Source organism: Elephas maximus, chromosome 14 (genome assembly GCF_024166365.1).
Source record: "Elephas maximus indicus isolate mEleMax1 chromosome 14, mEleMax1 primary haplotype, whole genome shotgun sequence".
In the NCBI taxonomy this organism is placed as follows: domain Eukaryota; kingdom Metazoa; phylum Chordata; class Mammalia; order Proboscidea; family Elephantidae; genus Elephas; species Elephas maximus.
In genome coordinates, this window is record NC_064832.1 from 35,101,523 (window position 1) to 35,115,690 (window position 14,168).

A 14,168-nucleotide genomic window follows, 5' to 3' on the forward strand; every position below is an offset into this window, starting at 1 on the left:
TGCATAACTCAGTGAACCAGTATTTTCTAAATGACTAATGATATTACTCAATTATGTAATGACTATGTACTGTCATATGCCATGTAATGATGTTACAAAATCACGCATGCCATTCAAAGTACAAGACAGGCCAGTGGATTTCAATGCAACAGTATGAATAGTTAACTTACAAGGTTTCAGATCCTATATCGCAACTAACCTTTAAGAAACTTCCACTTGCAGAGTTTTGGTGTAGTATCAAAAGAATATCCATAATTATCCTCTTTTCCTAACTATATAAGAGGCCAGATATTTTCATGTACTTTAACCATCATACTGCTATAAACTGAATGTAGAAGTGGATATGAGAATCTACCTCATCTTTAAGTTAGACACTAATGAGATTTACAAAATGTCACTCTCTCCATTTTTTTTTTTTTGTAAATAAGTTTTTCCCATAAAGAATGTTATTTATGCCCTTTATGTCATGTGTAAAGGGCTTCTGAGAACAAAAACTTTGAGAACCACTGTACTAAACTGATATAAAATAATTGATTATTGTTGTTGTTGTTCTGTGCTGTTGAGTTGATTCTGACTCATACCGACCCTACAGGACAGAGTAGAACTGCCCCACAGGCTGTAATCTACAGGAGCACATCGCCAGGTCTTTTCTCTTGCTGAACAGCTGGTGGGTTCAAACCGCCGACCTTCTAGTTAGCAGCCAAGTGTTTAACCACTGCACCACCAGGGCTCCTTCATAATTATGATTAAAAAAAAAATTATGATATATAAGACTAAATAAAGTTTTGGTTAGGCCCACTGCATGGCAACTGGTAATATATACATGCTGATAATTTAGGGAACAGAGTGTAATTCATGTTAAAAGCGGTGATAAGAAAAAAAATTAAACGAAGAAAACAGCTGTACAGCTGTATTTTGAATGTTAAGCACATGCATATGTATACACAGAGCTAAATTCAAACCTGCCAACACTGGATACCTGACACACCACTTTCAACAAATGTGGGAAATGCACCAAGTTAGTGCTTCCCATAAACACTAAAAAATTCAACTTCAAAACAAAAACATTTATTTTGTTTACACTTCGTTTGGTATGCTGCAGGATAGTACTATACAAGGCAGATTATAATTTCTATACTGTCAGTTCAGTTTTCAAGATGACTGGTAATTCGGTATCTTCAAAGATCATTTCCACAGCAACACATTCTTCTTCAAACACAAACTGACACATTCTAGGACATATGGGTGCTGATATGTGCTACTACATTCAAGCTTGAAAGTAAATAAGGCAGGCTACCACCAAATAAATTATCACATACTCCCATTTATCTCAACTGTTATGTTATCCAGGGAATATGTCTTATTATAATGTGCACACTGTTTCACCAAAGGTCACAGCACACAGTGCTGAAAAATTCTGATGAGCAAAGAGAAAGTAAAAGAATTATCTGTGCCAAAACAAAAGTATAATGATCAAGAAATAAAGTGCAAAGGAATATAATACTCAATTTTGAACCTCAAGTTTCTTAAGAAAAACACTGTTCATTTTGAAGGGAGAAAGACTATCCTTCTGAGTCACTAACAAGCTTTTTCTCTTAGTAACAGTTCCAGGAAAGAAATCCTGTCCAGCCAATGAGGTGACACCCTTACAGTACTAATATTTCTTAGGATAAAATAATCAAAACCATTCAACCATGTGTTTGCTTTAACAAGCATATCACCTGTGTGCTCAATTCTATACTACGTACTACTGAGATAAGCATGAGACTACATAGTCCCCTATTTGAAGGTTTAATTAAGGGACAAAATGTAACACAGTAATGCAAGCTTTACTGATGAGTCCAGATGAAGGAAGACTCAGCATAGGCTAGAGAAGTAAAGGGAAGAATGATTATGGCTGTAAAAGGCAAACAAATGGAAAGGCATGGGAGGAGCATTCCTGTAGGGAAAAAACAAGAGGAAAGCAAAGGCAGCTGTGCCAGGAATCTATTCTAGAAGACAGGGGGTCTTTTAAGTAGATTAAGCAACAGATTGGAGAAGAGGGTGGAGAGGATGGGGTGAAGTTTTCAGAGGACTGTTTTGGATTAAGTGGTATCAAGAAATGAGTATGAGCGGTTTCTACTATAAAAATGACAAAAAGAGTCAACTGTCAGTTTGTCATACTATGGTGGCTTGCATATTGCTGTGATACTGGAAGCTCTGTCACTGGTATTTCAAATACCAGCCAGGGTCACCCTTGGTGGACAGGCTTCAGCACAGCTTCCAGACTAAGACAGATTGGGAAGCAGGGCCCAGCAGTCTACTTCTGAAAAAACTGGTCAGTGAAAACCTTACGAATAGCAGCAGAACACTGTCTGATACAGTGCGGAAAGATGAGCCCCTCAGGTTGGAAGGCAGTCAAAGTACTGCTGGGAAAAAGCTGCCTCCTCAAAGTAGACATGGATGGAGCCAAGCTTTTGGGTCTTTCATTTGCTGAGGCGGCACGTCTCAAAACGAGAAGAAACAGCTACAAACATCCATTAATAATAGGAATATGGAATGTACAAAGTATGAATCCAAGAAAACTGGAAGTCATCAAAAACGAAATGGAATGTATAAACATAGATATCCTAGGCATTAACTGGTATTGGCCGTTCTGAATCAGACAACCATAATGTCTACTATGCCAAGAACGACAACTTGAGGCCTCAACCTAGTACTCCTGATCCTACTTTCCCTGCTCTGCTTTTTTCCCACAGAACTTATCTTCTAACCCTTGATATAATTTACTTGTTTAATATGTTTATTGTTTGTTGTTGCCTCCTCTCATTAAAATGTTAGCACCAAGAAAGCAGAGAATTTGCTCACTAAAGTATCCCAAGTCTAAAAAAGAGCCTGCAGAAAGTAGGCACAGATAGCAATTTGTTGAATTAATGAACTGCTCTAAAGGGGTCAAAGATAATGAAACTGAGGGCAAAAGTTCAGTGTGTTTCTGTTACCTCTAATCCTGCCCATTTCTTCCAATATTTCCTAACTCAGTAACAATCTCACCATCCACCCAGCTGCTCAAGCTAAAAAAGCCTGGAAGCCAGGCTAGATTTCCCAGTCTTCCAATTCCCCCGCAGCCAGTTCATCACCGAAAACTGTCAAAATTACTGCTAATATCTCTGGAACATGATCTCTCCTTTCCCTTCCCATTGCCCCAGTTCAAATTTTTTTCATCTCTACACTAGACTATGAAGCTTTTCTGCTTTGATCTAACCAGGACTACTTTAGATAGTTATGGCAGAGTATGAAGGGTAGGAGAAAACAATTTTAAGAGCAGGAAACTTGGAGGCTAGAAAAATAAATTTTACCTTCACTTTCGTCTCTCCTATGCAGGTACGCTTATTCCTGTTCTTCAAGGGACCAGCTCAAATATGATCTCCACTTTTGAAGTCCTTCCCAGTTCTTTCAGGCAAAGTACATACTTTTTTTTTCCCCTCTTTGTACACAACTCCATTACAGCATGACTACAGCAGTTATTTTTCCACATACCAGTTGCCCCATGGGCAGGAGTCTAGTTTTATTCTAGCATAGGGCCTAACACCAAAAATACTTGTTGAACAGATGAACAAACAGTAACTTTCAGTCTAGAATTGGCAGTAATAAAGAAGAAAATCTAAGTTTAAATAAAGGTAAGGTGCTGACATAGAAGAAATAGAAGTTATCTACATAATTATTGGGAAATAGTAGATAAAAATACTAAGCTGAAGACCCAAGAGGGGGAAAATAAAAGCCAAACAAATGAGGCATTTCCACAGCAGTCAGGTAATAGATAACAGAGATCTTTGCAAAAAAATTTAATAGGGAAATAGGTCATTCAGAGTTTCACAGGGAAATGTAGAGAAGGAAGGAAGGCTAACCCAAAATTTCAATGCAAGATAAATGGCTTACTCACTGTAAAAAGGCTTAGTCACTTACACTTTGGCAAGTTCATGACCAACCAAGGCACTACACTAGAGTCATCACCCTGAAGCTTTCTTGGGTCACAGACCCCTCTGAGGCTCCAGTGAAAGCTCTGGCCCTGTCTTATAGCAAAACATGCATGTTCAAATATACCTAATATTTTAAATATGTTGATAATCACAGACTCATTGCTGTCTACTTAAGACTTCCTAGAGATCCAAGAAACCCAGTTGTAGAACTGATGCCTTAATGACCAGAAAAAGCAGTGGACATAAGGCCCCTTAGAAAGTGAAATATGTAACAAGCCCAGAGCTTTTTTACAGTCATTCAGGCAGTCATAAAATACTGCACATAAAAAACCGCCATCAACTGAATTTTATGAGGTGATATACTTGGATTTAGCTAAAATGCATGAGCATGTCTCAAAATAAACTTGCAACCTAAAGAGGTTAAAAATAAGCTCAAATGTTAATAATAGTAACAGCTAACATTTACTGAGCATTTACTAGGCACCAAGCATTTTTCTAAGTGTTTTAAATATATTCATGTTTATATATAAACACAAATAATTGTATCCCCATTTTACAAATGAGGGAACTGAGGCACAGAAAGGGGCAGGAAAGTCAAGAAATGACAACATGAAACAAAATAATTAATGTGATTAAGAAGCAAACAATTTGTTAACAGTGTATACCACCTACAAGCAACTTAGACCTGCGCTTGTATTATCACAGCTCTACAAAGCAAGAACATACTGTCCAAACTCTAGAACAAGGATGACCATCTTAATCCTTTCCCATATCCTTGCCAAGATAATCCTTAGAATCTTAAGTACAATCTAACCAGAACTGTGACCACAAAATGTTCACAAAGAGTGCAACAACAGCTAAAGGATTTAAAAGACTAAATGCGGAAGATTAATTCTGAGGATAACAAATCCTAGTTTACTAAAGTACTGTTTTTTATTTTTGTTTTTTTTTTGTAAAAGTACCAGCAATAAATCATGCTTTGGAAAAAGTAGTCACTTATTAGTAAAATATCAAAATTCTGAAACAGAGTGGCTTTTTCTGCAAAGGGAGCTCAAGTTTCCATACCTCAAACTTTCATCAAGTCTCTGCCTCCTCTTTGTCATGTTGGCGCCATGCCTTCTTCCACTCCAGGGACAGCCACAGAAGTAGAAAAAACCTCACAGGTTAAATGGGTCTTATTTTTTAAAAAAACCTGCTGCTGTTGAGTCAAACCCGACTCATAGCGACCCTACAGGACAGAGTAGAACTGCCCCACAAGATTTTTAAGGGTGTAAATCTTTATGGAAGCAGACTGTCACATCTTTCTTCTGTGGAGCAGCTGGTGGGTTCGAACTACCAACTTTCTGATTTGCAGCCAAGCACTTAACCACTGCACCACCAGGGCTCCTTATGAGTCTTATTAAATCCCATCAATTAAAAGACAAATTTCAGATTCCTTGGGTATGTCTAGACTATGCCTTGCACAGTGTAACATACAATAAATATTTTCTGAATGAATTTTTTTTTTACCTGCATACAATGCATGTTTTGAAGATATTGTTACTTTAATATTCTCTATAGAAAAATCCTGATCAGAAGAGGGGGAATGCAGAACAGAATTTCAAATTTTCATGCAATCTAGACTTTCTGGAGCCATGGAAGCTGAAAACCAAAACCAAACCAAACCCAGCGCCGTCAAGTCGATTCCGACTCATAGTGACCCTATAGGACAGAGTAGAACTGCCCCATAGAGTTTCCAAGGAGCGCCTGGCAGATTCCAACTGCCGACCCTTTCGTTAGTAGCTATAGCACTTAACCACTATGCCACCAGGGTTTCCATGGAAGCTGAAAGAACCCTGAAAATTACTGCCTTGAGATAATCTTTAAACCTCAAACCAAAAATATTCCCTGAAGTCTTCTTAAAACCAAACAATAGTTTAGCTTAACTAGTAAAGAATATCTTCCTTGAGCATTCTGCTCTTTTAAGAACTATCCATACTGAATCAAACTGACAACAGCAACTTGAAAGAGCAGACAAGAAACTTAGGGGCAGTGAGTCTGTGTTAATGGAGAAGGAAAAATTCAAAAAAGAAGGGCGAGAATGGCTGTACAACTTAAAGAATGTAATCAATGTCACTGAATTGTACATGAAGAAATTGTTGAATTGGCGTTATGTTCTGCTGCATATAGTCACAACAAAAATAATTTTTTAAAAAAATGCCCTATCTCCCACAATACTGTACTACAAATTATTATAGCATCAAGATAATGCAGTAAAACCAATTTTAAAACATGTAAGAAAACCTATAATTTACCATTTTGTTAGATTCTATTTGCAAAAAAAAAAAAAAGGCTAATTCTTTTAAAATCAGTTTATGTTGCTACTGGTAATCCTTGATACCACAAAAATTTTATCTAGGATATTTCTTTTTTAAAAACAATGACATTCTTTTAAAAAATAAAACCAAACCCAGTGCCGTCGAGTTGATTCCGACTCATAGCGACATTCTTAGTATTCCATAATTTCACATAGTTTTCTTTGAAAGGTTTCACGAGATACAAAAAAAATCAGTTTTTTTTTCCTTTTACATAACCAATAACCTTCTTGAATTAGATACGAGAACATGAGCTCTGTTAAACTAATGAGGTAGCCTGTTGCTTTAACACTCATACTCTAAACTCAATGAAGGATAAAAACCAAGAGACAATGAAAACAAACATACACTTGTAAACATAAGCCGCAGAAAAGCTCACTCTATTTATTCACCAACTCAAACTCTTGCTCCTGATTTACTGAACTGTTAAAAAATATGGCAAATACACACACCTTAAAAACTATACAAAGAGCTTCTTGGGAGTCGAAACCAGTTGAAAGCAGTTGATCTTTATGCATTAAAAGGCCAGTTTAGTACAGAAAGTCCCTAAGAGCAAAAATATGGACTAAAATATTCCCTAATATTAAGCGGTACTTTTTAAAACACAACTTACAGCTGTTGAAAATCAATTTACCAAGACAGAGAAGTATGAGCTTCTCATGGCAAAACTCAGAACACTGCCTCTTCAACATCTCAGAAGACAGCTGGATGCACCGTACTCTCTCATCTGCTTTGCTCTATTTCTCCACAACCAAAGTGGAAATTAAACCTCTCATGAATAACGGCCACAATTTCATCAATCACAAGAAAGCCACAGAGCAGAAAGATAGCGCGATATGAGTAACGGAAACAATGTTAGGTGAAGAGCCTTGATAATGACCTTAGAAAAAGAAACATGTGAACATGTTGAGACAGTAAATCTATACAAGACCAAATAATTCCATTCCCACTTACCTGATGAGCTCTCAGTAAACACTGTTAATGTCTGTCCTCCAACACTTTGCAAGACAAATGGATGTTCTCTAGGAGCACTGACTGAAGCTGGTTTTCCGCCAATATCATGAATATTTGCGAGATCCTCATTCAAAGTAAATGACACCTAACAGGCAAATTAACCAGAGCTTATTACAATAGTCTTTTGTCTTCAAAGTATCTGCACAGAAATTTTGGTTATAAATCAAACACTTTTTTAACAAATTTGAATGTCTTTTCCAGTCATTTATTAAACATATTTTTTAAACTTAATCAAAAAATCTTTAACACTTAGTCATAAAAAGAGAATCTATTCCCATTTACCAAGATAATGGGACTATTCTATCATTATAAAGACAGCTTTCCAACGTTGTCTCTGGTCTGTGCCTGAGGAAAATCTTTGCCAAACACAAATAAAATTATTTTTCCCTAAGGTCTCTGAAGTAAAAGGATCATGTCTTGTTACCTTTATATCCTTACAACCTAACAAGGTGCTTGGTCCACAGCAGGAAAACAGTATTTGCTGAGTGGATGAATATTTTGAGAATTTTAAGAAAGCTACTGCACTTCAAGGGAGGGAGGTAGCTATTTACATTGAAAAGTTTAAACACCCTCATAAACAGAATACATATTTCTTTTTTAGGTTTTAATAACCACTGTATGTATACACGGTGATATTTTATTTCTAAATATTTTAGCAAATACAACTAAATACTCCTAAGGATAATTCAACTTTAAAGTTTAGAACAGAAAGACACTGCAGGTATTCTTTCAAAATAATTTTTACAGTGTATCAGGCCTCCCCAAAAGAACAGTGAATAAACACAAAATTAGTAATCTAACCATGTAGGAAGATTATGAAATATTTATTAAACATCTATCTAGTCTGTACCGGGTACTGCAAATTATGCCCTAGACTTAATGGACCACAATGTAAGCCCCTCAAAAATCCAAATCGAATGCTTCTGCTACACTGAGGTAACACTAGGTTTCAGAGTACTGAGAGGGAACGTTTGGGTCAAGGGAAAAATGCGTGGATGAACAACCTGAGAGTCCATGCACTCAAGCGAGGGCAGCGTTTACGCCTTTATGCGCTCCTGGGCATCATTCGTTCGATGGGAAGGTTTCCAGAATGCAAATACCCTTTATTTAATACTAGTAATGCATAGTAAAACAATCTTATGTTTTAAGTAAAAGTTTTGCATAAATAATCTTACCTCAGTCCTTCCTTGGTTCCTAAAAGAGAGGAAAAGAAATTAAAAAAAAATATTAAATTAAAGTTCATGGTTCTCCCTGCCCCAAATGTAAGCTTAAAGAAATAACACTACCTTATATTTGCATGTAATACTATATTTACAGAGACAAATTAATATTAACCCTTGGCACCCCTCAACTATAGGTAATCCCTGACTTAAAACATAGTTGAGTTAGAACAAACCGCACTTACAACAGTCCTTTTTTTTTTTTGTACAACTTATTGTTAGTAATATGTACTACGTTCAATGTTGCAGCATGTAATCTGCTGATGTTATCATTCTCAGATGCTCACTTGCAGATGCTCAATTTATGATTTATTGTTCAAAACACTGCTGCATAGCAGGCTGGAACATAGCATCTTCCTGGGAGGAAGTTACAGAAGATATGGAAAAAATTGGTGAGTTATGTGAACACACTCCAAGCATTTGATCAGGATAATACAATGAAAGAGATGGGTGGGAAAATCATCCATACAGTGAGGATGCTGAATTTAGGACCTGGTATTTTTTACTGTCAATGTGGGATAGCTCATAGATCACAAAGAAGGGGAACTGACAGGTCAGGACTTAATGAATTTTGAAGAAGAAAGAAATAATTAGGAAGAGGAAGGAAAGAAGCTGTCAAGAAATTTTACAGTGAAAGGATTAGCTGGAGTTTTTTCTAAACTAAATCAGGGGCTTCAGCCCAACGCTAATTACTTTGCTAACGCATATAAGCAGATTCGGGAAGCACTGAGATGTTACCGCAAAATATGTGAAGAAAAAAAGAAGAGGACCATACAGACAACTCTCACTATTTTTCTGACTAGAAACACCACCCCCATTCCCAGGGATAATCTAGATGATCCAGAACCTTCCACAAGTGGTGTCACCGACAAAATACCATTGTCGTTTAACTTTTCAGTGAGTAAATTTTTATGTTTTTTATATGTATATATATGTATGTATTAAAATATATCTGAAAGTTTATATGTAATGTTTCCATCCCCCAAAGTCAAAGATTGGATGTATAAAGATACTGATAATAAAAGGCTGTAATAACAAAAACTAAGGGAAAAAAATGAGGTATTTGACTAAGACGTCAGAACAGAACGCCATTGTTAAGTCGGGGACTACCTGTATTCTATCCTATTTATAATCTTACTGGAAAAATAAAGTTGCATTAATCCCACGTGAGCTTTTTAGGTAAATCTGTATCACTTAACACTATTATACCCCCCCAAAAAAACACTATTATAAACTGCCCTAATATTATTTTATGAAATGATATCATCACAAGTCTTATCTTTATTTTTCGCATTCAACAGCATGTGTGTATGTAAAGCCAGACATACATGGTATTTCAGAAAATTTTACTCCTTAGTTTAAATAAAGATAATGTTTCATTTACCTAACGAAATCTGAAAGATAAAAAATTATTAAATTTTATTACTTTTAAAAATTATCAATTTTTCTCTATTATAAAAAAATAATGCTCATTATATAAACATTTTGTAATACAAATAAGCCAAAAGAAGTTTTAAAATAGCCGTAATTTCACTGCTGACATCTTGGTACAGTACATCTCCTTTCAGACTACTTTCCACATATTTGGATGTATATGTTTTTTAAAATTTTTTTTAAAGAATGGAATCAATGTATATTCTATATTAGAGCCTAATTTTATTAAAATTTAAAACATTTTATTTTACCTATTACATCCAAAGTACTGAATGTAAGATCCCTGTCCTGTGGCAGTAGGAGAGATGAAAGGTACATACGTAACCGTAAAATGAGATAAATATTAACATTCAAACAGAGAGCCACAATGTGCCAGGATCAGATAGAAGGGCACTATTTCTTCCATTCTCAGAGTTATGGAATGGCTCAAGGAAGGTGGCAGCTGAGTTGAGCCTTGAAGGGTATTAGGATTTTAGTAGGCTGAAATGGAGGAATAGTAGTACAAAAGTGAACAGCTGAGCAAAGGCATAGAAGAGTCTGACCAAAAAAAGTATCAGAAGTAGCTGAAAGGAAGAATGCAAAATAATGAACAGTGGGAAATAAACTATAATGGATAACTGGAGCTAAACCATGGAAGATCTTGAGTGTCACAGTATAGACTTTATTTTACAGGCAATGGAGATCCACATGGATTATTTGAACAAAAGAATTAACACAAACAAAGATATGCTCCAGGAAGCTTACACCAACAAGGATTTATGTATGGAACAGATTAAAGGTTACTACAGATATGAAGACCAGTTAGAAAACTACTGTATCTCTACAATACCCAGCTGCATTCCTGCCTGCCTTCAATGAGTTGCTCAGTCACTCATTCAGTCATTAAGTGTCTACTTGGAAACCCTGATGATGTAGTGGTTAAATGCTACTGCTAGCCAAAAGGTCGGCAGTTCGAATTCACCAGGCGCTCCCTGGAAACTCTATGGAGCAGTTCTACTCTGCCCTATAGGGTTGCTATGAGTTGGAATCAACTTGATGGCAACAGGTTTGGTTGTTACTAGATACACAGTATGAGTGTTAAGTCCTTGTCCTCAAGGAAGACCCAGTTTAATGTAAGAGTCACATTTCATCCAATCAAGATAACTTTATGACACAGTATAACATATTGTCATAGAAATGAAGACTAGAAGGCTGGGGAAAAGATGAACTGAGCAAGGAGTGAGGTCAACAATATTAGGCATTCAAAGCTAAGGGAATAGCCCAAGAAAACACCAAAGTGAAAAAGTAACACACACTTCCTGACATCAGTGAATGCTACACTGGAGTCAGGTGGTTAAGAGCTCTTAGGCCAGACTAAGGAGCACAAACTCTAAAACAGATTTGCTTACTCTAGGAATTCTCACATTCTTTAATATATTAAAATGCAATGCAAATACCCTTTTTGTTGGGGAGGTATTTAGAATAGTGGTGAAAAATTTTAAGATTCCACATAAAAATATGAATTCCCAGCTTCTCGCACAACTCTAGAAGATTTGACAACACTGGGACCACATTTCAGCATGACAACAATCCCCTGGACATGCACAGGTGGGGCAGGAATTGAATTCACCACAGTCCCCTCCCCATCACTAATGAATATGGCTCCTAGAAGCATGTAATTTTGCTGTCTTTAAGACCAAGATGCTAAAGGCAAGACAAAGATGACATAGAAGGCACCCACGTAGTGTTTAATAAATTGGATTCAGGATAATGCAAAAAAAACACACAAAAAGTAATAATAATAAATAAAAAATAACGAAGGCTTAAACCAGGGAGTGGTAGGAGGCAAGGCGGAGATCCATGGCAGGGTCATTAAGCTGTCAGAACTGATAGAAAAGAACTGACAGGAAGTGGGCAGCAAAGGAAAAAGGATGAATTAAAAAGATCATGCTGACATTTCTAGTCTGGGTGACTAGAAAGCCGCCTAGATGCAATTTGGAGCACAGGAGAACACAACCTCATTTTCATATACACATAATTATAACGGCATTGTAGCAGAACGGTAAGAGAATGATGAGATGTGGATGAGTTGTATTTCCAGAAAAAAGGGGGAAGTTAATCCTTGAAGACTTAAAACGTATTTCATAAGCATTACATATTCTTTTGTCTTTGTGTATGAATGTATGAAATATATGTGACCTTTTGCAGTTACATATTACAACTACAATTTAACTTCTCCATGATGACCTGTGGTCAAAATTATAAACATCAACCATTGTACGATACAGTAGTATCTTCAGAAATGAATGCCTAACACCGTGCAGTTTCGCCTTCATGTTCTAAACTTAGTCAATTGTACAAAAGAATAACTACATCTCATTTTTTGTTTGTATATATTTTATGAGTAGTGGACCTCAACATGACCTTGAACGTTAAATATGTTTAGAACTAAAGCTAGGAAGTAAAAGTGTTTGGGAGAAACCATATGAGTATAGACTATATGACTGTCACAAGGCGTCCTGGTGGTACAATGGTTAAATGCTAGGCTGCCAACCAAAAGGTTGAAGGTTCGAATCCACCAGCTGCTTTGAGAAAAAACTTGGTGATCTGCTCCCGTAAAGATTACAGCCTTGGAAACCCCATGGGGCTGTTCTACTCTGTCAAATCGGGTCACTGTGAGTCGGAATTGACTCGAAGGCGCACAACACATGATTGTCAGTAAAATAAAACATGTATGTAACATTTTGAAAACTGAAGTATTCTGAGGCAGGATGGTGATACAAAAAGTTGGTTTTAAAATTAAACAAGCTAAAGCATAACTATAAACTAATCAAAATGTGGTACACATCAGACGTCCAAAGTATAAAAATAATCCAAGAACAACAGTTTGGGAACATCACATAAATTACTTGACAAAAACGGCCCAAATCGTCTGGGGTCTTAAACGCTAGGAAGCAGCCATCTAAGATGCATCAATTGGTCTCAACCCACCTGGATCAAAGGAGAATGAAGAACAACAAGAACACAAGGTGATTACGTTCCCAAGAGACAGAAAGGGACACATAAACCAGCAGCTATATCATCCTGAGACCAAAGAACTAGATGGTGCCTGGCTACAACCGATGACTGCCCTGACAGGGAACACAACCGAGAACCCCTGAGGGAGCTGGAGAGCAGTGGGATGCAGACCCCAAATTCTCATAAGACCAGACTTAATGGTCTGACTGAGACTGGAAGGACGCCGGTGGTCATGGCCCCCAGACGTTCTGTTGCCCCAGGACAGGAACCATTCCCAAAGCCAACTCCTCAGACATGGATTGGACTGGACAATGGGTTGGAGAGGGATGCTGGTGAGGACTGCGCTTCTTGGATCAGGTGGACACTTGAGACTATGTTGGCATCTCCTGCCTGGAGGGGAGATGAGAAGGTGGAGGGGGTTAGAAGCTGGCGAAAAGGACACGAAGAGAGAGAGTGGAGGGAGAGAGCAGGCTGTCTCATTATGGGGAGAGTAATTGGGAGTGTGTAGCAAGGTGTATATGGGTTTTTGTGTGAGAGACTGACTTATTTGTAAACTTCCACTTAAAGCACAATAAAAATTATTCAAAAAAAAAAAAAAATGGCCCAAATGTTATCAGCTGTTAAAATAATCTGTTACTCTCATCTTACTCCAAACTGGACTCACCTTTTTTGAGGCATTAAAACAGGACCAAATTTGGAAAGAGATGCATTTCCAGCTGCATTTTTCTCCCTCCCCTGCCCACTACCCTACAGCCTTATCTCTACTGCTTTGGAATGACCAAGCATACCATGTAGATCCTCCTAGTTCTCGCTGACGCCGAATGGCAAACCACTGCTTGGCTTTGGGAGATATGATGGGGCACAAGGTGGAGGACTAGGGGTGGGAATCTGAACCCAGACCACATTAGACACGACACAGTGACTACCGTTTGGACTTTGCAGTATGTGTGGTATGACAGTCAGTGAACATGTAGTGAACTAAGTATTATATATGAGTTAGTCCTGTGAGATACTAATACCATCTCCTTTTAATAGATGAGGAAACAGACAGGGTACATGACCTACCCAAAGTCACATAGCTACTGAGTGACAAGGCCAGGACTAAAGTCCAAGCCTGCTAGACTCCAGAGTCCATACTCAAATCCAGTGCATCACATTGCCTTTCTAAAACCTTAGCAATTTTCATTTATTAC

At 37.3% G+C, this 14,168-nt stretch overlaps 1 protein-coding gene across 1 annotated transcript in view; it reads right to left on the reverse strand.

Moving 5' to 3' along the window:
* Window positions 1-14,168, reverse strand: part of GTF2F2 (general transcription factor IIF subunit 2) — a 185,965-nt gene that overhangs the window by 150,295 nt on the left and 21,502 nt on the right. Inside the window, exons 3-4 of the mRNA XM_049853422.1 lie at window positions 8,500-8,518; window positions 7,265-7,409 (exon numbers count right to left, since the gene is read on the reverse strand). Of these exons, the coding sequence (XP_049709379.1) occupies window positions 7,265-7,409; window positions 8,500-8,518 (164 nt within the window). The remainder of the gene's footprint in view (window positions 1-7,264; window positions 7,410-8,499; window positions 8,519-14,168) is intronic.